General features: G+C 42.7%; 1 protein-coding gene across 1 annotated transcript in view; it reads left to right on the top strand.

The window, feature by feature from the left end:
* Positions 1-12,165: 12,165 nt before the first annotated feature.
* Positions 12,166-25,659, top strand: part of LOC131244139 (short-chain dehydrogenase reductase ATA1) — a 28,701-nt gene continuing 15,207 nt past the window's right edge. Inside the window, exons 1-2 of the mRNA XM_058243791.1 lie at positions 12,166-12,457; positions 19,762-19,840. Of these exons, the coding sequence (XP_058099774.1) occupies positions 12,166-12,457; positions 19,762-19,840 (371 nt within the window). The remainder of the gene's footprint in view (positions 12,458-19,761; positions 19,841-25,659) is intronic.

The raw sequence follows: 25,659 nt of genomic DNA, 5'->3' as shown, positions 1-25,659 counted from the left end.
GGTAGGGCATTGTTTGGAAACGTTTGACCAGGTCGTTTATCGAGCATTGGTTTATGAGGAGGACTGAGCTATGACCCAGAGGTCGAGAGAGCAGAGTTCCGGTGGAGACCAGAAGAGGATGGCACCAGCCGGCAGTTCTAGGCAGCACCGTCAGCAGAGACGGAGGGGCAGGTCAGGATTTCAACAACCTACGGTTTGGACAGTAGCTTCATCATCGTCATCAGTACCATCTTTCGGCCCCTTTTCTGGTGTATGCTTCGGCTGTGGACAGGCTGGGCATCGCAGGCGTGAGTGCCCTCTCCCCATTCAGCAGCAGAGGCCACCGCAGTTGCCTCCTCCTCGTCCTCCTCAGCAGCAGCAGAGAGCTCAGCTTCCACCCGCCGTTCCTAGGGCTCCTCAGCAGCAGAGGCAGCCAGGAAAACCTCCTCAGCAGCGACAACAGCAGTAGCCGCAGCACCAGTAGAGGGGATATCCGCATGTCCGGTCCCTGGGTCCAGTATGTATCGCAGCCCAGCAGACACAGACTCAGGACCCTCAGTCTTTCAGGTTACTTCCCCTACCAGCTCAGGGTGGCTTTTATTCTATGCAGCAGGCGCCAGGCCAGGACCCGCAGTCATCGACCGGTGGAGTAGTCGAGGGTATTCTTCTTGTTTCTTCCTGTATTGCTCATATTTTATTTGATTCTGGTGCCTCTCATTCTTTTATGGCCGAGCAGTTTTACCGATGGACTGGTATTCCATCAGAGTCCGTGTCTGAGGCTTTGACTATTTCGACTCCCATAGGGAAGTCTATGATGCTGACCCTTCGCTGTCCTCCTTGCCCGGTGTTAGTGGGCGAGATGTTCCTTCCTGCCGATCTGTTCATGATGCAGATGTCAGGTTTTAATGTGATTCTGGGTATGGACTGGCTTGCGGAGTATGGTGCCATCTTAGACTATGCCGCGCAGACGGTTACGTTTCACATTCCAAGCTTGCCAGTGTTTCAGTTCGTTGCTGAGCCCAGAGGAGAGTCGTTATCTAGTTTCTTGGCTTTAGTCGTTGAGGATTCTGTGATAGAGAATATTGAGCTGCTACCAGTTGTTTGTGAGTACTCGGATGTGTTTCAGGAGATCCCGGGTTTGCCTCCACGTCGGCAGGTGGAATTCCAGATTGATTTGGTACCCGATACTGTGCCCATCTCGAAGGCCCCCTACCGGATGGCACCGTTGGAGTTGAGGGAACTGCAGGAGCAGTTGGATGAGCTTCAGGAGTTAGGTTTCATTCGTCCCAGTAGTTCACCTTGGGGAGCCCCGGTATTGTTTGTGAAGAAGAAGGATGGTTCATTGCGACTCTGTGTAGATTATCGTGAGCTCAACAGAGTCACCATCAAGAACTGATACCCGCTTCCCCGTATTGATGACTTGTTCGATCAGTTGCAGGGTGTACAGTATTTTTCCAAGATAGACTTACGTTCTGGTTACCATCAGATTCGGGTCCGAGAGGAGGATATTCCGAAGACAGCTTTTCGGACACGTTATGGTCACTTCGAGTTCCTGGTCATGTCATTCGGACTGACCAACGCGCCCACTATATTCATGCAGCTGATGAATGAGGTTATTCGGCCGTTCCTTGATCAGTTCGTGGTGGTATTCATTGATGATATTCTTGTATATTCGATGACTCGAGAGGACCATGCTGAGCACTTGCGGATTGTGCTTGAGACCCTCCGTACCCACCAGCTGTATGCGAAGCTGGAGAAGTGTGAGTTTTGGCAGGAGGAGATGAAGTTCCTCGGTCACGTGGTGACGAGGGAGGGTGTCGCTGTGGACCCCTCGAAGGTTGATGTAGTGCGTTGGTGGGGCCAGCCCATGAACGCGTCCGAGATTCGCAGCTTCCTTGGTCTAGCGGGATATTACTGACGATTTATCGAGAGTTTCTCCCGTATTGCAGCACCGCTGACCCGGTTGACGCGGAAGGGCGTCGAGTTCGTCTGGAGTGACGCTTGTGAGAAGGCATTTACAAAGTTGAAGGACCGTCTCACATCTGCTCCTGTTCTCACTATTCCTAATGGGAGTGAGGGTTTTGTTGTTTTTATTGATGCCTCCAGAGTTGGCTTGGGTGCTGTACTGATGCAACATTGGAAGCCAGTGGCGTATTGCTCACGCCAGCTCAAGGTCCATGAACTGAACTACCCCACTCATGATTTAGAGCTTACAGTAGTCGTCTTCGCACTGAAGGTGTGGAGGCATTATCTATATGGGGCCAGGTTCGAGCTCTTCTCAGATCATAAGAGCTTGAAGTATCTATTTTCACAGTCCGAGTTGAACCTGCGACGGAGGCGATGGATTGAGTTGCTGAAAGACTATGATTTTGACCTTCAGTACCACCCGGGCAAGGCAAACATGGTGGCGGATGCACTCAACTGCCAGCAACGAGGCCTGGTGGCACAGATGATGGTGCGTGAGTGGCAAATGCTTGAGGATGTGTCAGAGTTTGACTTTGAGTTTGGTCTGCAGTCTTCCAATGTTTAGCTTTCGAGCTTGTCGATTCAACCCTCCTTAGTGACCAGGGTGATCGAGGCTCAGCAGACGGACGAGTCACTTCAGGAGTACTGAGCAGAGGCTACATCCGTGGAGCAGTCAGACTGGCAGATTGGTTCCGATGGTGGATTACGCTTCAGAGGCCGATTGTGTGTCCCGAACGTTCCAGAGTTGCGTCGGGATCTGATGACCGAGGCACACCGATCGAGACTTACTATCCACCCGGGCTCCACGAAGATGTATCGTGATATGAGGAGGCAGTACTTCTGGCAGGGGATGAAGCGCCAGATTGTGAGTTTTGTGGCTGAGTGTGACACATGCCAATGTGTCAAGGCCGATCATCAGAGACCCCCTGGTCCCTTGCAGTCATTGAATTCATCGCAGGTTTGCCGAGGACTGAACGCGGTCATGATACCATCTGGGTTATGGTTGATCGTCTAACGAAGTCGGCTCATTTCATTCCAATATGTACTTCCTGGTCTATTGACCGATTAGCGAGGATATTCATTGAGGAGATAGTGAGACTGCACAGCATCCCCGTTTCGATCATTTCATACCAAGACTCAAAATTTACATCTCAGTTTTGGAGGAGTTTTCAATAGGCATTGGGGGTCACTTTGCATCTCAGCACCGCATATCATCCGCAGACAGATGGAAAGACCGAAAGGGTCAACCAGATCCTTGAGGATATGCTCAGGGCTTGTGTGATCGACTTTACGGGCAGTTGGGATGATCATATGCGCCTCGCCGAGTTCGGGTACAACAATAGCTATTAGGCAACTATCGGCATGACTCCTTTTGAGGCACTTTATGGCAGACGGTGCAGATCTCCTACTTATTGGACCGAGGTTGGAGAGCGTCGTCTCTTAGGTCCCGAGCTTGTGCAGCAGACGTCAGAGGTTATTGATGTTATCAGGCAGAGGATGCGCACAGCTCAGAGCCGGCAGAAGAGTTTTGCTGATCGTCGGCGTCGACCCCTCGAGTTCGCAGTCAGGGACATGGTGTATCTCAAGGTCTCGCCTATGAAACGCGTGGTTCGCTTTGGTGTGAAGGGCAAGCTCTTCCCGAGATTCATCGGACCTTTTGAGATTACCGAGCGCGTGGGCGCTGTGGCCTATAGGCTTGCCTTACCTCCTGAGTTGTCTGTGATCCACGACGTGTTTCATGTTTCTATGTTACGGAGATGTGGGTCAGACACTATTCCTGTGATTGATTGGCAGCCACTTGAGGTCCGTGAGGATGCTTCCTATATTGAGCAGCCGATTCGTATCCTTGATCGGAAGGAGCAGGTCCTCAGGACCAAGGTCATTCCCTTGGTGAAGGTGCAATGGGGTCATCATTCAGAGGCCGAGGCGTCTTGGGAACGCGAGGCCGAGATTAGAGAATATTATCCCCATTTGTTTAATGATTGATTGATATATGATTGTTTGTATTGCCTTCCTTATATGATGATTGCTATATGATGGTGGTGTTTTATCTTTTATTTTGTCTTAGATTGTTCAATTTTGAGGATGAAATTTCTTGTTTGGTGGGGAGGGTTGTGAGACCCGACCCGAGTTCGCAGGTGTGCATATGTGTGTGTGAGTATGCATTCCGTCCATCTTGATCCCGCGATCCTACCGGTCGAATCCCGGTGACCCGTAACCCTTGGATAGTGTTTGCGGTCATCCGTGAGCCCAGTCGTGAAGACCCGACTCAGATCGAGTTGAGACCTATGTCATTGTGACCGCATCGTCGCCGCGGTTCCAACGATGAGTCTTGTGTGTCCATCCGATGTGTGGATCATAAGTTATGTGCATCTCATTTATAGCCTTTGAGTATGATCATGTGGCCCACCTAGTGTGGAGGGCACATTTTTTAAGGTGGCCACCCTCTTTTGTGCAAATTCCAACACACACTACCCATACACTACCGAAACCCCCAAATCCTACACCACCGACCACCCACACACTACCCATCCCTAATCTAGCCTAGCAACATAGTTTATATCACCATAGGCTACCCATCCCTGCGATGTGACCCACCTATAGAAGTGTCACTCTACAAAATTTTAGACCTAACGGACAATCGAGCTGACTGTGGTGCGGCCTGAAAATTCAGGTCAGTTTGGGCCAAATACCCAGGCCCATATGGGCTACCTGCTAGACTTTGGTCTAGCAGTGTGGCCCACCTATTCCCTTATGTAGTATGATGTAACCCTATGTGGTGGGGCCCTCTGACTTGATAGCTGGACCACTTGGGCCAATGTCCGAATCAAATGAAACAATTACTGGACTCCAATAAGCCCATAAACCTGTTGGGTTAAAAATCCAGCAACTTGTTATAATTATGATTGGCCTTTGGGCTGAAATTTTGAGGAGTGGGGCCCACCACATTGTGAAGATCTTAGAGAGAATAATTTATACCTTTGGTTCCTTAAATGTTGGGCTTGATAAATGCACTTTTGAGGCCCACCATAGTTGAATTTAATCGGGTCCATGGATGTAGCTGGTTGTTGAATTCTTTAGGCCCAATTGGGCTAGAACTTTCCAGATAGGCCCATTGAACTCTTGGGCCATTTTTACCATACTATTGTATTGGGTTAGTGGGCTGGATTACACAAGTAGGTGGGCCCTTGGTTGCCCACCAAATCAACTTTAATACTTGGGCCGGGTTGTAGGCCCAACTTACTTGACTAAGAGCATGACATTTGCCCATGTGGTTTGAGCAATGGGCTGCTCACTAGGCCACCACAATATATGGGATTAGTGGCCTTTATGTTGGGCCCTAACCTTTCCCCTATGGGCCCATAGCAATATATATGGGTTGGACTATGTGTGTTTCCCTTGGACCCATGTTGTAGATAGGCCTTGGGCCGCCTTTCTGAAGCCCAACATGAGCATTTGTGATATGATTATGGCTGCCCGTTTCTTATTTCTGATGTTGCGTGGGCCTTGGGCCTTGATCCATGATCAATTAAAGATGGGCTACCTCTTGGGGACCAATTGTGGTTGGATGTCCACATTGGTGGCCCTAAGGTAGGCCCACGGGCTTCTATGGGTGATTAAAGGCCCACCATAGACTCTTGCTAGGCCTGTTTCATCTATTTGGGCTTATACCATTAGTCTCGTGGTCTTTAGTCTAGGTCCTTAGTCTCGTGGGCTACCCGAGGTATATGGGCCCCCACTAGAGGTTGTATTCCTTATGAAGAATTGGTTAAGTACCTAGACCCTTCATGGTTAGGTAGAAAGTTCATCTTCACCTCATTGGCACCCCTATTCATCTTCATAGCTTATTCCCATACGCATCATATGCATGCTTGGTTAAGGTGTGATTGGCCATGGTTATGCCATTATGTAGGACATGTTGGTATCTCCCCGAGAGATGGATGCTTGGGATTGGTGCATAGGTGATTGTGTGATTCATGCATCTGGTATTGCATAGCTTGTGGGTATCCACCCTTACTTCATCAGTGCCTTACCTCCATAGGGGTATTCGTGGATGGCCATATGTGTGGACACCGAAAATATTAGTTGAGCATACCGGGTGCATAGGATGCCCATGGGTGAAATTCTTAAAACTTCCATGGTACCAAGGATCTGCTCCAACGCCGTGACCGGGTGGAATACATGAGCGCACAAGGGCCTTATACCGTTAGGCCGCGACTCCCACTGTCGTGTAGTCGGTTGGATAGGGGTGTGGCCTTACCTGTCTGGTGTGAGGAGGCATTGCTAGGCTGAGTCTGACCAGCTCGTAAATGAGTCCACTACCTTCAGTCCTTGTTGGTGATTGGTTGTCCACAGGCGGGTAGTGAGGTCTCTTACGCTCGTTTGACTGTGCGGGGTCTGCAGAGTGGCAGTCATTCAGCAGTGTAATGGACCCCGGTGATTTCCTTATGATTGAAAATGTACTTGACTTATGGTTTGGATATGAGCACTGACATTACTTGCATCGCATTAGCATTGGCTGTACAAGCCCCCTCCCCCTTTCATACATTGCCTTGGTATAGCACTCATTACTTATTGCATCGCGTTCATGGTAAGCCTTGGTAAGACTAGTGATATGTTCATTGATTATGCTTCTCTCCTTATACATCTTATTATTCTTCTGTGCACGATTGTCACACACTTACACCACCCTCTAAGCTTCTATAAGATTATGCAGAATTGATGCATGCAGGAGACTCTAGGTAGGCACCGTAGCAGTAGAGAGTGGAGTAGAGTTGAGCAGTGAGGACTCTAGTGTTGCTAATTTCTCTCTCTTTTCCTTTTATTCTCATGTATGTCCTTTTGGACCTTTTTGATGATTGTAAAAGTTCAATTTTTTAGTGAATTTTGTGATGTGTGCCTTTGTTATTCTCAGATGTACTTGCTGTGATCTTGGGTATGCTCGCATTAGAAATGATTATACTATTATAAAAATCCTCCTTGTAGGATCCCAGGATCGGAACCTACCTCACGAGCCGAGAATGGGGTACTACGGAGGCTGTTGCGGCCAGAACCGGCCATCGGGTTCCTTGTAAGTCCGGTTACCGAGTCTGGGGCGTGACACATTCGATTCGGTCCATTTGAATCGGCCCATTTAACTCGGCCCATTGATTTGGGGCGTTTGATTCGGTCCATTGATTAGGCCCATTTGAATCGGCCCATTTGACTCGGCCCATTTGATTCGGCCCATCTGATTTAGCCCATTTGATGTTATATATATATATATATATATATATATATATATATATATATATATATATATATATATATTGGCCCATGAGTGAAGCCCAATGTGATGTGTATATGCCCCATAAGCGAGGCCCGTGATCATGTATATTTGGCCCTTGTATGAGGCTGGGGGACCATTATACGATTGGCCCTATGAGCGTCATTCCTTGGGAGCAATGTTGGTTAAAGGTCTACATTGATGGGCAATGATAGTTGGACGCCCACATTGTGACCTTCCTTTAGACCTTGTTAGGGCCATTCTCATTATTCAGTAGTGGGCTAACCCAAATGCTTGGGCCCCATTGATTTTGGTTGATCCATCATCAGATATCCATTTATAGACGCCGCCCTGCATTGAAGTTGATTTCGATGCCGATTATCGGTGCCGATTGCCGATACCAGCTACCGTTGCCAATTATGAGTTTGTGACAGCATAACATCACGATATATGCCCATACGCATCATCTGTATGTTTGTTATGAGATGTGATTGGCCATTGCATATGCCATAGTACAGGTGGTTCATGTGACTCTCTGATAGGGGGAGTCATCCCACATGAACGCACGGTATGCGCAGGATTGATGCATGATTGGATTGCGTGACTCATGTACTTTGTATTTGTGTTATTGTAATTATTGTATACCCTAACGAGATCAGGGTCATAGCCTCCACAGATACATCGTGGATGGTCGGATTGGACACCGAAAATACTGTTACTAGCATTGGGGCGTCATAGATGTCCCTGGGTGAAAATCTCTAAACCCAATGGTACCAGAGGATGACTCCAACGTCAAGACCGAGTAAATATATGAGCACACGAGGGCCGTATACCAGTAGGTCATGTCTCCCACTGTGTCGTGGTCAGTTGAAAAGGGGTGTGACCTTACCCGCCTGAGTGAGGGGGCAATTTCTAGGTTAAGTTTGACCAGCTTAAGGAATAAGTCTGCTATCGACGAGTCAGGCCCGATATTGGTAGGTAGATAGTGAGGTCTCTTCTACTAACCTAGTTGTGCGCTCGGATAAGAGCGGCAAGCTAGTGCAGAGTGTACTAGACCCCGATGATTATCCAAAGTAAGGACTATACTAATATTTGATCCTCCAGCGATGAGCTGCATTGACATATGGATTCAGATGAGGTCTGGTGTGCTTGAGTTACATCTTACATCGCATGGCCTTGGTATGACCGATATCATTCATTCCTTGCATTGCATGGTCTTGATATGGCCGATAACACTCATGCCTTGCATCGCATAGCCTTAGTACGGCTGATGACATTCATGGACTTACCGGCATTTCTGCATTACTCTGATACTATAACCTTGCATTTCTATCATATGCACACACTTTCACCACCCTCTAAGTTTTCTATAAGCTTATGCACGACCGTTGCGTATAGGCGACGCTAGGCAGTAGCAGTTTTGGAGCAGGAGCGTGCTGCAGAGCTTCCAGAATTTTAGCTTTATTGTCTTGTATTTCCCTTCATACCATTGTACCTTAAAGTTTTTTATCATAGTAGATTTTGTGATGGTGTTCTTATGGTTATTGTTCGTGGGTTATGCTTATGGTTATGCTCATTACGAATCAAATTGATGTTAGAAATCCTTCTTGTAGGATCCTAGGATTGGAACCTGGTAAATAGGTGTCAGGAGCCGGGAATGGGGTTCTATGGAGGCTGTCGGCACCAGATTCGATGATCGAGAATTTTGTGAGCCCGGTTTCTGAGTTTGGGGCATGACAGAAGGTATTGGTTAAAGTGCTTTAGAATGATGTTAGAGAAAGAAGAAGGGATTAGTTAACTTGATATTTAGAGATAGAGAGAGTTTGATACACTCATATATCCCAGTATCCCTCCACATACCTTCGTACTGAGACAACACTAGAGTGAACCATTCATTCCATTTCAAAAGGGGTTCAGCCATGTCCTCGGTATCTTTAACACATTGGCCACATCAGGAATGGATCTAGTTCTGATAAGAATCTCTTCCCCTGGGTAGATCGGGAAGAAGGGATCTAGAGGTTGAAGTTCTTTGGTTGAAATTTTTAGAGAAAATATCAGGCTAAGACAGAAGGCTTCTTCGTTCAAAGGAGTTTTAAAGATTATGTCGTCGGTACACTTTCTGGAAAATAAATCCATTACTGTCATTATGTGTTTTTAATCAAAAGAGGGAGCGGATGACAAAGAGGCAACCATTATAGAAATAAAGATTATAAGCAAAGGTTTCGAAGGAAGAAGTTGAAAAGGGAAAGTGACTAGGAAGCGTGGTGAAATCAAATTTGAAGTGACAAACATATAGATGCAGAATGGAAAGAGCATTGTTGGAGCATTAAAATTGATCAAAGAAAAAGATTGAAGGAAAGAAACTGAAGTAAATTGTAGAAGAAGCAAGTTGTGCGGACTACAAGTTGCGATGGGAGCTTGTTGCGTGAGACCGTGCAACTCATCATAGTTGCGCCGACCCGCGCAACTCCCAGAAGGGACGATTGGGTTGGAGCTTGTGAAGTGGTGTGAAGTGGGGTCCACAACACATGATTTGAGGGTTCACATGTATGGAAGCCTATAAATACCCTCCTACCCCTTCATTTGAGGGATTGGATTTTCTAAAAGACCAATACCTTTGACAGGTATTAGAGAGAGAAGAAAGAGAGGGAAGAAGGTCAGGCCGCGCCACTCTTTATGAGTTGCGCGAGCCGGCATAACTCATGGAGGAATTGCGCGAATACTCTACAAGGCTGTATCATGCTCATTTTTTGGAATGTTTCAAGTTGTCCTAAATTCTTCAAGGGACTTTTGGCACTCCTTTATTACATTAATGAAGGAAGATGTGTGCATGGAGAAGATCCGCACAACTCATCTTTTTTTGAGACATGAATGATATGAGCCAGAATGCTGCCGAAATTTATATTTGAATCTGTTTCAGCATTTGTATTTTTTTTATAAAAACACTATCCTAGAATCAAAAGATCAAAAGGATGTGATGAATTCAGAAGGTATAAATTTGATGATTATTCTCTTTATTCTTTCTCTTTGTTATTATTAAGTAAGATAGTTCCCCCAATTAAATACTTTTCATTTATGTTCGAAACAAAATGGTGACTCCACTGGGGAATTCTATTTTACTTGATATTGACTGAGGAATAAGGTGAAGAATCTCACCATTGTTTGACGTCTCATAAGATGTCAAAATGGCGACTCTCGATGGGAACATCGTTGCTTTCATCTCTAGGATAGAGTGTATTTGCAAATAAATGCTAATTAACATTTTTTTTATTTTTTCTGACAGTCGTTGCAACAAAGTGACAGTGAGTGTATTAACTGTTCAAGAAGCCGCTTATAAAAAAAAGGAAGAGAAATGGACGACAATCGCCTGCTAAGACGGACAGGTGAAGTCAGAGTAATCATGTTATGCTCGGGCAAAAGAATAAAAAGTCCCCGAAAACATAATGTTGAAATAATGAGAGGAGAAACATCTGAGGAATACCATGGTAGCAATAGAGAAGAAGAAAAGAATAAGATTGAGAAGGTATTATACAATGTAATAAGTCATCTGAAAGGCATACCGGCTCGACTAAGCATGTATGACGCATTGCAATTGTCAAAAGATTCCCGACATAGCCTGATTCAAGCCCTATCCGATAATAATGTCAAAAAGGCATTACTCACATAAATGGAACACGAAGAACGAAACAATTACATGCCAATCATTTCTTTCTCCCATGATGATCTAATTTTTGATAGAGAGTACAATAGGTCGTTGATGGTCATAGGCCAAGTCCATGGCAGGTAGATCAAACAAATAATGCTTGATAATGGATCCGTGGTGAACCTATTACCGTTGGCAATGTTGAATGAATTGGAGAAGAGGTAAATAAACTAATTAAAGTCGGATTTAAACTCAAATTTACCAAAGAAGTCAAGTATCCTAAATGGATATCAAACATTGTCCCAGTGAAAAAGAAAAGTGGATAAATTAGAGTATGTGTTAACTTCAGAGATTTAAACGAAGCATGCTCAAAAGATGACTTTTCGTTGCCGATAACTGAGTTATTAATTGACAGTATGACTAAATATGTCGTTATGTCCTTCATGGAAGGTTATGTTGTATATAACCAAATAAGAATGGCTCCAGAAGATGAGGAAGCTACGACATTCAGAACAACTCTAGGAATCTATTGTTATAAAGTTATGCCACTTGGTCTCAAGAATGCTGGCGCAACGTATCAAAGAGCGATATAGAATATATTCCAAGATATGATGCATAAGCATATCGAGTGTTATGTGGACGACCTAGTAGTCTAATCAAATGATCATGAAGAACATCACAAACATTTAGCTTCACTATTTCGTCAACTCAGAAAGAAATAACTAAAAATGAATCCGTCTAAATGTGCTTTTGGTGTCTCGTTAGGAAAGTTTCTTGGTTTTGTCATTAGGCACAGAGGAATTGAAATTGACCCGGGAAATATTAGAGCCATTCAAGAGATGCCACCGCCGAAAACGTTAAAAGAATTAAAGAGTCTGTAAAGAAAGTTGGCATACATTCACCGTTTTATCTCAAATTTGGCAGGAAGATGTCAGCCATTCTCATCTGATGAATAAAGGAGCATAATTTATTTGGGACAAAGCTTATCAGAATATGTTCAATTCGATTAAAGAATTGCTAAAATAACCCCCAGTGCTAGCAGCTCCTGCGAAAGGCAAACCCCTCATTTTTTATCTCTGCGGTGTAAAATTCATTAGGGGCTTTACTAGCATAAATAAACGAACAAGGAAAAGAGATTACGCTATATTATCTGAGTAGAACTCTGATAGGCACTGAATGCAACTGCTCACCCATCGAAAAAGTATGCCTGGCATTGATATTTGCAGTACAGAAGCTAAGACATTATTGACTTTCCCATGATATAATCCTGATTTCACGAGCGGACCCTATAAAGTTCTTGATGACAAGACCGATGCTATCGGGGAGGTTGGTTAAATGGATGCTTCTACTTTCAGAATATACGATCACTTACGAACTAGCAAAAGCAGTGAAGGGACAAGCAGTAGTAAATTTCCTAGCAGCTCACCCCGTACCAGATAATGAAACAATCAGTGATGATTTTCCATATGAACAGGTAATGATGATAGAACCTCTTAATTTGTGGCAAATGTACTTCGATGGCGCTTCCAAGATTTCAGGAACTGGTGCTAGAGTGATATTCATTACTCCTCAGGGTGACCTATTACCATATTCCTTTACATTGGGTACGGCATGTACTAATAATGAAGCTGAATATAAAGCTCTCATTATAGGAATGGAGATAGCTCGGGAGATGAAAATAAAAGCACTATGAATCTTCGACGATTCCAAGTTGGTAATAAACTAGCTGATGACAGAGTTTGAAATAAGAAAGTAAGAGCTCCTACCGTATTATCGATGAGCACAACAATTGTTGGAGCAAATTCAGGACATTGAAATCAAGCATACACCGTGATCAGAAAATGCAAGGGCAGATGCTTTAGCTAATTTGGCTGCAACCTTAACCTGTTCTAATCAAAGTCCTCTTCAAATAACAATTGAAGAAAGAAGATTCTTACTGTCCGCTGAAGATGTTAATGAAATATCTGAAGCACTTCCCGTGTCATGTTTGGAATTACGATAGACGACTAGCGCCAGCCTTTCGTAGATTATCTCAAATATGATATTTTGCCAGAGGATCTAGCACAACAGTTGCAGATAAAGCAAAGAGAAAAAACATTTGTTATGTGTAGTGAAGTGCTTTACAGAAAGTCATATAATGAGATGTTGCTAAGATGCTTGGATATGAAAGAAGCAAATCAAATATTACGAGAAGCTCATTTAGGTGAATGTGGGGCTCATCAGGCTGGCAGGAATTTGTTTCATCGGGTACATCAAATGAGATATTACTGGCCCATGATGTTTCAAAATGATGTTATGAATGTTAAATACACAGTAACGTCATACATGTAGCTCCTACAGATCTTCATCAATGAGTGACTTCCTGGCCCTTTTACATCCTGGGGGCTAGATGTTGTCGGCCCCATAAATCCACTGTCATCTAAAGGGAAACAATACATTTTGGCAGTGACAGATTATTTCTCAAAGTAGACCAAAACTATTGCACTAAGAAATGTTGAAGAGAAGGATTCATAAATTTCATACGACATGCAATAATATACCGCCATGGTATCCCGAAGAGGATCACCACTAATAATGGAACTCCATTCAAGAACAAAGGTATGGAGAAATTATGCCGAAAATTCGATATCCAGCATTCATTTTCAACGCCTTACTATCTATCGGCCAATGGGTTAGCCGAAGCGTTTAATAAGACAATTATGAAGATATTGAAGAAAACAGTCACGGGAAATAAGCGTGATTAGGATGAGAAGTCGCAAAAAGCTCTATAGGCCTATCGAACTACTCATCGTACTGCTACGAAAGCTACACCATATTCTTTGGTTTATGGGGTTGAAGTTGTTATCCCCATTGAAGCGCAAATTGTGTTGCTCAGAGTAGTAGTACATCAGTCAATCACAGATGATGAAAATGTTAAAATAAGGCTAGTAGAATTGGATTTGTTTGATGAAAAGCGACTAATGGCCCAACAACGATTACAATTATATCAGGTAAGAATCTCCGCTGCCTTTGATAAGAAAGTCAAGCATCGCTCCTTTAAGAAATGCAATATGGTGCTGATGTTAAAAAGGCTAATAGTGATCACCTGTAGAACATGGGGCAAATTTGACCCTAAATGGGATGGTCTGTACATAACATTCGAAGTGTATTCCAATGGGGCCTATCGAATAGTAGATCAAGATGGACAAGTATACAAGTTAATGCTCGCTTCATAAAAATACATCGTCCTTAAAAATGCACAAAGTTTTAATTCAAAAGATTCACAACGCAATACTTCCCAATCAAAAGGGGGCAAGACAAGCAGAATGAAGAAAAAAAAAAGAAAAACAAGCGTTAAAAGTCAATGTTGTGTATTCCTCTCTATGCAATGAATAAAATGCAGACTTTCGATTATATCAAGTTCCAAGCACCAATGATTATCACCAAGTGCCAACAATTATCACCAAATGAAAAGCAACAATCATTATCATTAAATCGTTAAAAGCCGTCATCGACATCGTCATATTGCTGACATGAAGGCCATTTCATTATCTAAATTCATCAAAATTAATATTACCACCAAGTTGATATATTATTCTAACCATAAATTTTTTTTGTCAAATATCATCAGCAATGGCGATGTATCAATTTCGATTTATTACTTTCGACATGTCTATAAAGCCAACTACATACAAATATTATCGGCAATGGTGATTCATCATTTACGGTAGTGGAATAATATTATAAAGCCAACAATGTGTAAGTCCTACGATAATGATGGCGATCCATCAATACGGTAATAGGGAAGCCAACTACGTATAAGTGTTATCATTGGCGATGGCGATACAATGACGTTATTCGGGCAGCAGTGAGAAGTCTATTGCCCTAAAAAGCTCGTAAAGAGCTTCACATGAACCCATGTGGGCAGTTGATGAAATAATCACATAAGACATATGCCGTGTGTATAGTTTCCGACATCGTCACAAGAGTTGATGAGAAAATGCCCTCTCGTGAATGGGTCTGACCTTGCAGATGAAGAAAAAGTGGGTCTCTAAAGCAAGATGACTCCCCAAATTTATGGCTTGATTTTAGTAGTAACTAATGAGAGCAAGTCTCTGAAGCAAGATGACCCCTCATTAATGGACTAACGGCCTTGGATTTGGTACCTTAAGGTAGCCTTGTGCGCCCCGTGAACTCTAGAGAGTTACTGTGGCCAACCTTGTGCATAAAACTTGCTGAGTTCACTGCCCTGGTAGCTTCATTGGGCCCCTCTGATGGATCGCGTTTGTGAAATCCCCAGCTGCGATAAGCCCAGTGAACTCTAGAGAGTTATAAAGGCCATTCGCATAAGACCTAACTACAACTACTTACGAGTCTGAAAAATTGTGATCACTCCACTACACATGAGCTTAAACTATGTGTGAGGCTAACTAAAATAGAAACTTAGTCCCACCCATTTAAAATACCATATAGGTGATGCTATACTCACAGTCATACATAGGTTGTTACTGTGTTAGCATGTACTTATTAAATATGCTTACAAAAATTGATCATTTCTTTAAATTATGCCTGCCAAAGTTTAAATTGTATATGATGCTGTTAGAGTTAATTAGATTAAAAGTTAGCATCAATCATCAAAGGAGATATGACTATGAGCTTCGAACTAGGGCATAACTCTACAAATGCATATGCTCCTTCTCCCATATAGATGGATTATTAAAGAAATTACTGCAAGAAATACATAATGTCATATTTTCTTTTTCAATTATAGCAATGTCAAGAAAATGGAAACGTTGCAGTATTCTATTCAAAAGTTCAGCCTTTTGAAATAACTATCAGTTAATCACAATATGTTTACCTTTCTAATGAGATTTGTGAGGTCTTTACAACGAAGATGAATCGTCCCACAAAATTCTTAAAGGCAGTGGAGGATGAAATCGCGAAGAATCATCATCTTCATCTGAAAGGTTCAATAATTCAAATATATTCTCCGAATTCCTCAAAGAGACACTAAAAGTTATCCATCGTTCAAGGGTATCAGCGGGCTTTACATCATAAATAATATCTTCCGAAGAAATTCTTACACAAAGTTGACCTGGACAGGGGGAATGATTTGTCTCTTTAGAATAACCTATGCCTTGGTCTTCCTGATAACTCCTTAGCTGCGGCGGAAGAATACATATGGCATGGTCTACTGGATAATATCTATGTGTCAGGTAGTATTAGTGAGCCCACCAACGCATCCAGGGATAAGAAGTATGGACTGGATAATCATAGCTAGGAATTATAAAATGAGATCCAGTATTAACATTTAAAAGCTGCCTCCATATCGAAGCCCAATTATATGGTCTGATACCACAACTTCTCATGGCTCTTGTAACGATGTCGCAGGTCTCTGGTACAGTCTGATCAAATCCGAATTGACGAGCAAATCTACTCGAATAATATGGTTCGCGCCAGAATGTATTACCTTCTCTCAGCAGAAGAGTACCGAATCTAATGGAAATAAGAAATGAATGCTCACCAAAAAAAAAGATGGAATTGTCATCAACAACTTCTATACCTTCTAGATGACTGGTGAACGGGAATTGTTAAAAGTCGATAGGATCACTATCCTCTATCTTTCGAGTGACCCAACCATTCAACTTCTCAATCATCCTCCTTAGTTGATAATGCTGAAGAGGGAGCCAATGAGGGTCTGAATATGCTCTTCCAGAGTCAGCAAAAGTTTAAGGGAAGTATACTCCTAGCCAGGCTATAAAGAAGTGTCAGGGAGCACAAACTGCAAAAGATTTGATCGTTGAATCTCCAGGACCAGAGATGACATCCCCAAAAGCATGATACAGAGAGCACAGAACTAGAGGAACTAGTGAATATTTCTGACCCTCCACCATTACACCCGTGACTACAAAGAGAGACGGTCTGATGACATCAATTTGTTCCAAGTCAGGAAATATTACCAAGCTCAAACAATAAGCTATAAAAGAGCTAATTCGTAGGAATAACTGTATTCAGTGGTGCTCTTAATATTCTCACAAATGGTCTTGAGTTCTTGATGATTATGGCCTGCGAAGCTGTCAAGGTAAAGATATGATTGTTAAGGCAAGCCAACATAAATATATACAAGACCAAGGTAATGGAAATAGAAAGCAGGAAGGAGAAATATATACCATAGTCTTCGAGAAAAATGAGCTAGCCATTTAAGAGAATTAATGTGCACGGGCTGTGGGAAGTTGTCCAGTTTTCTGAAGAGTTCAAGTGTGGTCTTTGAAATCTCAGATTTGCTATTTTCCATAGAGGCAAGAGAGAATTCTTCGTTTGAAGGGATATAAGCATTAAAGATATTGCCAATGATAGGGAGACCTGCTATGTAGAGAAGATCCCATAAGGTGATGCTCATTTCGCCCAAAGGAAGGTGAAATGAATTAGTGATTGGGGACTAGTGATTGAGAAAACCCCTGAAGATAGAAACATCTCCATAGAAATGTTCTAATGTGGCTATAATTGCATCGAAAAGGTTAATCTATTCTAGAATGGAAGTATGTTTTCGAGTAATGGTCTGAGCCCAAGCACTATAGAAATCTCGAGGAGATGGAAGACCTTTAGCTAGAAAGTCATCTGTTTTCCAGGGTATACGACTATTGAAGAAATACTGCTAAGCGGTTTTAAAGAAATGAGTCAGAAATGGCTAATGAGGATTATAATAGGGACGAAAAAATCACATTTTATATATCATGCCAACTTTTTTACAAGATTCATTCCCTTCTAAACGTCATTCCAGAATCCTTGGTTCCCTCATGATCCAATTGTCTATAGAGACGAGGCTGCTTCGATAAGTGGGTGGTTCGTTATACAAAATTGACCAATGACATCGCAAATTTATAGGGATGGTAATTATGTTGCTCACAGAAGGTGGCGAAGTTTCAATATTTCTTCATTGATTTGTATGCAATCCTAAGTATGTTGGGAAGATTGTTTAAATTCCAAAGAGGATGAAGGATCCCTTCTTCTTGAAGACGAAGCCTTTGAATGTTTCATGAGTGAGGGATAAAAATTATAAGACCAAATATAAGGTTTTAAGAAAAATGAGGAGACTTGAGATTTAGAAAAAAATTCATCGGAGTTTTAGAACATGAAAATTTGCACTAAGTGCAAAGGAGTTGCGTGGATTGCAAGTTGCGCGAGTCTGCGAGTAGCGCAGGTTTTAAGATGCATGGAAAAGGGGGTCTGGACTAAAGGAAATTCTGAAGTGAAGAAATGAATGGGAGCTTAGTATTTATAGCTAGTCAGGGACTCGATTGGAGTTGCGCAGGATCCGATGAAGGGAAGTTGCACGGGTCTGTGCAACTCGACTCTTGGATGGAAAATTTGATCCTTCAAATTGACTTAATAAACAGTCAAATCTCATATCAAGGGGGCATCTGTTGGAGCATTAAAATTGATCAAAGAAAAAGATTGAAGGAAAGAAACTAAAGCAAAATGTAGAAGAAGCAAGTTGTACAGACTACAAGTTGCGCTGAGAGCAACTTGCACTGGAAAATGGGTCATCATAGTTGCACTGACCCATGCAACTCCCAGAAGGGACGATTGGGTTGGAGCTTGTGAAGTGGTGCGAAGTGAAGTCCACAACACAGGATTTGAGGGTCCACATGTGTGGAAACCTATAAATACCCCCTATCCCTTCATTTAAGGGATCAGATTTTCCAGAAGACCAGTACCTCTGACAGGTATTAGAGAGATAAGAGGGAGAGGGAAGAAGGCCGCCCGCGTAACTCATGGAGGAGTTGCGCGGATACTCTACAAGGCCGTATCATGCTCATTTTTTAAAATGTTTCAAGTTGTTCTAAATTCTTCAAGGGACTTTCGGCACTCCTTTACTATGTTCATGAAGGAAGATATGTGCATGGAGAAGATCTGCACAACTCATCTCTTATAGAGACATGAATGATATGAGCTGGAATGCTGCCGAAATTTATATTTGAATTTGTTTCAGCATTTGTATTTTGGTTATAAAAACTATATCCTAGAATCAAAAGATCAAAAGGATGTGATGAATTCAGAATGAATAAATTTGATGATTAGTCTCTCTATTCTTTCTCTTTGTTATTATTAAGTAAGATAGTTTCCCGAATCAAATACTTTTTGTTTCTGGTCGAAACAAGCACTTATTGCAAAATCGTAATTATTGCGACAGAACGGCTAATAAAGACACGTGTTAGCTCGAGACTCATTCAATGCTTCAATTTGACACGACCAATAGTAAAGTGATCGATCAAAGGCGGTTTGTTTTATGTCACACGTGTGGGCATTTAAAAGTAGCATTAATGAAACATCAAACGCCGCTGTCTCTTTCTTCAAAAGGACAACAACGAGGGGGGGCAATGTTTGTACCCTATCTGGTCGAGTCCTATTTTAGACAATTAGGGTAAAGTATGTGTAATTTGTATGAGTGTGCATGTTACAACCACAGGTTTTCTACAGATATGTACAGTTATGCCGAGCCACAATTTATCAATTGCATTTATGTGTCGCTAGAGCGATTGAGAGAGAGCGATCGAGCTCAAATGTTTGCACGACAGCGATCGAGGTCGCACAATCATTTGACAAGTGACAATGAAGAATCCAAAGAAGAAAGAACGTGGGAAGCATCTGAAAGTAGAGTAGTGGAGAAACGGTTACAATAATTGTCTGTTAATCAAAGCTTATAATTGGGAAAGCAAAGCAAGGAGGAAAATGAGTCTCATACCAAACCAATCAGACTAAAACTTATCTTTCAATTACTTTGTGAGATTTACATTCCTAGTGTAACCATTTACTTTCCCTATTCAGTAAATTACTTTTCTTAGCATAACTATTTACTTTTTGAATTTGTCATTTACATTCATAGTGTAATTCATAGCATTAATCCCGTAGCTGATAACTTTAGCAGTAATTGGAGTTTATGATCACACGCCGAACTACACTCGATCACCAGAGGAGTATCCTTCAGCAGCTAACAGCGGCCGACTGTAAGAGTTTCTTTTCTATCTCATTTTATCTGTATTGAAAAATTATTTTATACGGAAGGCAAAGGAATAACCCATCACCAAAGGATGAACCCCACCCTCTGATTATCGCCTGATCAATTTACACATTGAGCGAGTGGCTGAACAGGGGATCGATCTCCTTGGAATCTGATCGTACTCTTTGTCTACCTACTTTGGCGCTTTGGGTCATTGTTGTTTGGTCTGAATGGGAACCGCAATCCCAATTCTGGAACTTCGCACCCCATCCATGCTAGGAGAGAACAGACGAACAATTATATTGGTGGAAGATTGTAGACCACAACCCAAAGATGGGGGATCTAACGATGAGGATATTGATGATATGATTATCCAGCAAGAAGAACGAAGGGGCATCAGGCTGGATCGAGATAGGGTTTTCAAAATAAAGGTCGATCTCCCTAGCTTCAATGGCCAATGTCACATCGAGGACTTTCTCGATTGACTTTTTAAAGTTAAGCGATTCTTTGACTACATGGGATTCCTCAGGAGAAAAATGTCAAGCTTGTGGTGTTGAGGGTCAAATATTGCATATCAGACCCAGTTGTTGCATAGATTTACACGCATGATACCGCTTAATGGCCTAATTAATCGTGTTTGTAATACAGAGTGTATGTACGAGCCTGGACCGAAAAGGGTGCTTAAAGCATGGACTTAACGCTCTAATGACACCAAAGCATGGGACGGACTCCAGAGACCCAAGATCAACAGAATTACACATCAGGGACTCGGAAAAATCGAGAAACCGAAGCTCAAACGGCCTGAAAGTCAACCAGAATGCAAGATCACAGGGTTTCTACCATCCGTTCGGTTCGAAACTTCACATATGGCCTAAAGACCAAAAACTAACCGTGCATGTCAAATTTCAGCCATTGGATCCCCTTGGAAGTGTCCCAACGGACAGATCAGCCTATAAATCAGTGAACTAGGGCCCACCTGCTGTATGAATGCGCTTCATCTTCAGTCCCCACGGTTAAAATGAGATGAGTGAACGGATGGACGAATCAGATTTTACTCATCGTCACCTTGGAACCCAAACACGTGACGCGTATATACGAGGTGTGTATAGAGCGGACGTGCGCCATAACTCAAGAAATCGGTCAGCGTGCACTGACCGATATTTCTTTAAAGAAATCTCAAAATCCAGCGCCATACCGACACAGTGGACTGCGCAAGATAAGAAGAAATTTTTCACCGAGGTGCGTAACTTTTTCTGGGATGATCCTTACTTATTTAAATATTGCCCAGACCAAATCCTAAGGAGATGTGTACCAGACGATGAGCATCAGAGCGTCATCTCCTTCTGTCACTCACAGGCCTGTGGTGGTCACTTTTCTGATAAAAAGACCACGGCCAAGATTCTGCAGTGTGGCTTTTACTGGCCCACTATGTTTAGGGACACTTATAAGTTTTGCAAAGCTTGTGAGCATTGTCAGAAATTGGGAGCATTGTCCCGTCAAAATATGATGCCTTTGAATCCCATCCTTATCATTGAAGCATTTGATTGCTGGGGCATCGATTTCATGGGACCATTCCCCCAATCGTTTGGAAATCTGTATATTTTGCTCGCCGTGGACTATGTCACTAAATGGGTCGAAGCGATTCCGTGTCGAAAGAATGACCATCGCACGGTCATTAAATTCCTAAAAGAAAACATCCTTTCTCGATTCGGAACACCTCGAGCCATCATTAGTGATGGGGGCTCACACTTTTATAACAAACCATTTGAGAGCTTAATGAAGAAATACGGTATCTCTCATAAGGTGAGCACCCCATACCATCCACAGACAAGTGGACAAGCTGAGATTTCCAATAGGGAGATTAAACACATTTTGGAGAAAACGGTTAACCCTGATCGTAAGGATTGGTCAATCCGATTGACCGATGCCTTATGGGCATACCGTACTGCCTTTAAAACCCCTATTGGAATGTCTCCCTTTAAACTTGTCTATGGGAAAGCTTGTCACTTGCCTGTGGAGCTGGAACATAAAGCGTACTGGGCGATCAAAAATCTTAATTTCAATCTGGACAACGCTGGCTCGCTACGCAAACTTCAATTGAATGAACTGGAGGAAATCCGGAATGATGCATACGATAATTCGAGAATTTACAAGGACAAGATGAAAGCATTTCATGACCAACACATTTTGCGAAAATCATTCACGCCTAGTCAGAAGGTCCTTTTGTATAATTCTCGATTACATCTCTTTCCGGGTAAGCTTCGATCTTGTTGGACCGGCCCTTACATTGTTGTCACTGCTTTTCCACATGGGGCCGTTGAGATAAGAGATCCCGACAATGGCAAGGAGTTTAAAGTCAATGGACATCGATTGAAACCATTTGTCGAGAAATTTGATTCAGAGGACATGTCCATGCCTCTGACTGATCCTGTTTACCAGGATTGATCTCCTAGTCTGATGGAGGTATAGGTAGGTTTCCTGTTTTCTTAGGTCTAGGATTCTTGTCTAGTTGAAGACGTTAAACTTAGCGCTCCTAGGACGCAACCCAAATTTTCATTCCATTTCACTTTTCTCATTCATTAGTTCAATGTTTGTGGGTAACATTACTGCAAACCCTCACGAGACTACAACTCGTCCACTAGGGGTAACCTAGGGGTTTAAAGGCTTGTTGCATACGCTAAATGCAATCGAGAGCACCTATGAAAGTGGTATAGGTAGGATTTTATTTTGTGTTATTTTTGTTGCCTTTTCTCTCGTGCTGACCGACGCCCATGCTGTGATCTTGTCTCTCTATGCATCATCCAGGTACTATCTTCCCATCACTTCTCATTTACTCATTTTGTCCCATGTGCATTGCATGCTTATTTCTTTTACATTGAGGACAATGTAGATTTTAGGTTGGGGGTGGGAGATTAGGTTTCTTAATCAGTATCTTCTTAAATCTTGAGCAGAAATTGTGAAAATTTTTAAATTTTTCTAGAATTTTGTATGAATTCGAAGCGATTTTGACGGCCATCTTGTACTTAGAATTTCAAGATGCGTGATGTTGGTACTTCATGACTCTTGGATTCAGTTATCTATTAAATTTCACAGCTAAGTTTGAATTGTTAATCCATTATTAGAATTTGTAAACATTGATTGAGTCATGAATTCGCAGGACACATCTCGCATGCATATTAAGGTTTCAGTTCGATATTGAAGGATTAACTTGGTAATCACTAAACATAAAAGGAACCAACTTGGAAAATTGAAAGGATTGGGCGAACAGTCTTTACCATAGGTTTGCTCCCTATAGGTGAGAATTCGATTCCCCATGGATGATATTTGAAAAAAAAAAAAAAGAGTTGGGTGTACAGTCTTTACCTTAGGTTTGCTCCCTATAGGTAAGGATTTGATCCCTCTTCTTGGCGTTACTTTTAATAAAAAAGTTAAAAAAATTAAAAGAATAAAAAGATAATGTGTAAGCCAAGTTGGGTTATCGTGAATTTTCTTAGTTGTTACCAATGATATCCTTAAATATCGAGGTGAATCTTAATGTTGACAAGTCGAGATTAAAGTATATACCCATGAAACTTAATGTTTAGAATTGTTCTGATTGATGGATTAATACTTTGAACTCGACTATGAAATTATCGTATGCTCGAGTTCAGGAGATAGTAATGCCCAACATTTATGAATCATAAAATTCTAGGATCTGGATTGTTTTTCAAAAATCATTCGATTTTATAGAAATTGTTCTGTAATTCTCAACTTATTTTTCGCATACTTTGCTCGGGACTAGCAAAATGCTGGTTGGGGGTTATGTTGAGGGTCAAATATTGCATATCAGACCCAGTTGTTGCATAGATTTACACGCATGATACCGCTTAATGGCCTGATTAATCGTGTTTGTAATACAGAGTGTATGTACGAGCCTGGACCGAAAAGGGTGCTTAAAGCATGGACTTAACGCTCTAATGACACCAAAGCATGGGACGGACTCCAGAGACCCAAGATCAACAGAATTACACATCAGGGACTCGGAAAAATCGAGAAACCGAAGCTCAAACGGCCTGAAAGTCAGCCAGAATGCAAGATCACAGGGTTTCTACCATCCGTTCGGTTCGAAACTTCACATACGGCCTAAAGACCAAAAACTAACCGTGCATGTCAAATTTCAGCCATTGGATCCCTTGGAAGTGTCCCAACGGACAAATCAGCCTATAAATCAGTGAACTAGGGCCCACCTGCTGTATGAATGCACTTCATCTTCAGTCCCCACGGTTAAAATGAGATGAGTGAACGGATGGACGAATCAGATTTTACTCATACGTCACCTTGGAACCCAAACACGTGACGCGTATATATGAGGTGTGTATAGAGCGGACGTGCGCCATAACTCAAGAAATCGGTCAGCGTGCGCTGACCGATATTTCTTTAAAGAAATCTCAAAATCCAGCGCCTTCACCGCCGATTGCCGTTTTTGGCTTGTGGGACCCATCCATCATGAACTCTGATGATCAGAACCTTTCATGGTGTCCCAGGGGTGCCTATAAGCCTCACCTAGGTGTCCTTTTGGACCCATGAACGTAATAACAGGAAGATTACCGTCCAAACGTCAGATGGACGGCGGAGTAAGCAAGCTTGTGGACCACACCGATTTTCTCCAAAAAATACTCATTTCCGGAGGGTTTTTCGTCCTGAACCTAGTGGACGGAATGGATTTCTCAAAATACATCACTGTGGGGCCCACCGACCATCACAGCACTCAAACGTGCAGGCTCTGTTTCGCAACAGAGCCTGTGGTGGATTCTTGTGGGCCACCCTCTGAGGTGATCGGTTCAATCTGGACCGTCTAGTGGATTCCAAAGAGGCCTGTAACCATCACCTAGGTGGAAAATTTTCAAAAGACAGTTTGAGATCAGTTTGGATTGTTTAAACAGCGGACAGACAGCGGGAAAAGAAAACATAGGATCTCTGCATCCACCGCAAAACTTCTCCTGAAATTTCACCGTCTGAGCCAAGATTTCATGGAGAGTTCAATGGATGGATGGGATTTCCTGGCCAGTCCCGATCTTGGGCCTCACCAATCATCAGCGCAAAACAGAATGCGCAGTCACGTTCTGCGAACGTCTGAGAAAGCCGATACGCTGATCTTGTGTCCCAGCAAGCTCACTAACGCAAGATGGGCAGAGTCCCACCAGGAGTCTGCTGCGAATGGAGAGGAGCAGAGGCGGACGGCTGCATAAGAGGGAGAGGCTTTGGACGTGGAGAGGACGTGTTTTGTTTGGGAGGAGTTTGGCTGCTGGACATAGGCTGGACGTAGCTGCTGCACGTCAGGGAGAGAGGAAGGCTGCTGGTCCGTTGGTAGGGGAATGCTGGAGCAGGATCGAAAAAGCAAGGGACAGGAAGGCAGCGTGGACGTGAGCAATAGTTGGGTCTAAGAGAAGAAACAGAGAAGAAACAGAGAAGAGGAAGGGAAGTTTAGTTAAGCTGGTTTTTTTTCCTCTTGTTCTTCTCTTTCTTTTTTTCTCTCTATTATCAATTGCTTTGTTTAGCCCAGTCATGTGTGGCTGAACCTCTTAGCTAGGGCTAAGAGGTGAAGCCTGTAGCGAGATGGGAGATCCTACTTTGTGCCTTTAATTTAAATTTCTGAACTGAATTTGATTTTAAGTTGATTATCAAATGAATATTTTCTTAGTCTTTAATGGTCTGTTTTACTGAAATTACAATGGGTTTGCAATGGCTTTGAATATTTCTTTTTCCCTTTTGATGTTTATGACGTCAGGAGGCCCTGTTGTTCATCATTGTCCTATGGGCATGGTAGGATGATGGTACCTTCCTGAT

Source organism: Magnolia sinica, chromosome 4, assembly GCF_029962835.1.
Source record: "Magnolia sinica isolate HGM2019 chromosome 4, MsV1, whole genome shotgun sequence".
NCBI lineage: Eukaryota > Viridiplantae > Streptophyta > Magnoliopsida > Magnoliales > Magnoliaceae > Magnolia > Magnolia sinica.
Note: the sequence above shows the minus strand (reverse complement) of the source record. Positions and strands in the feature narration are given on the sequence as shown.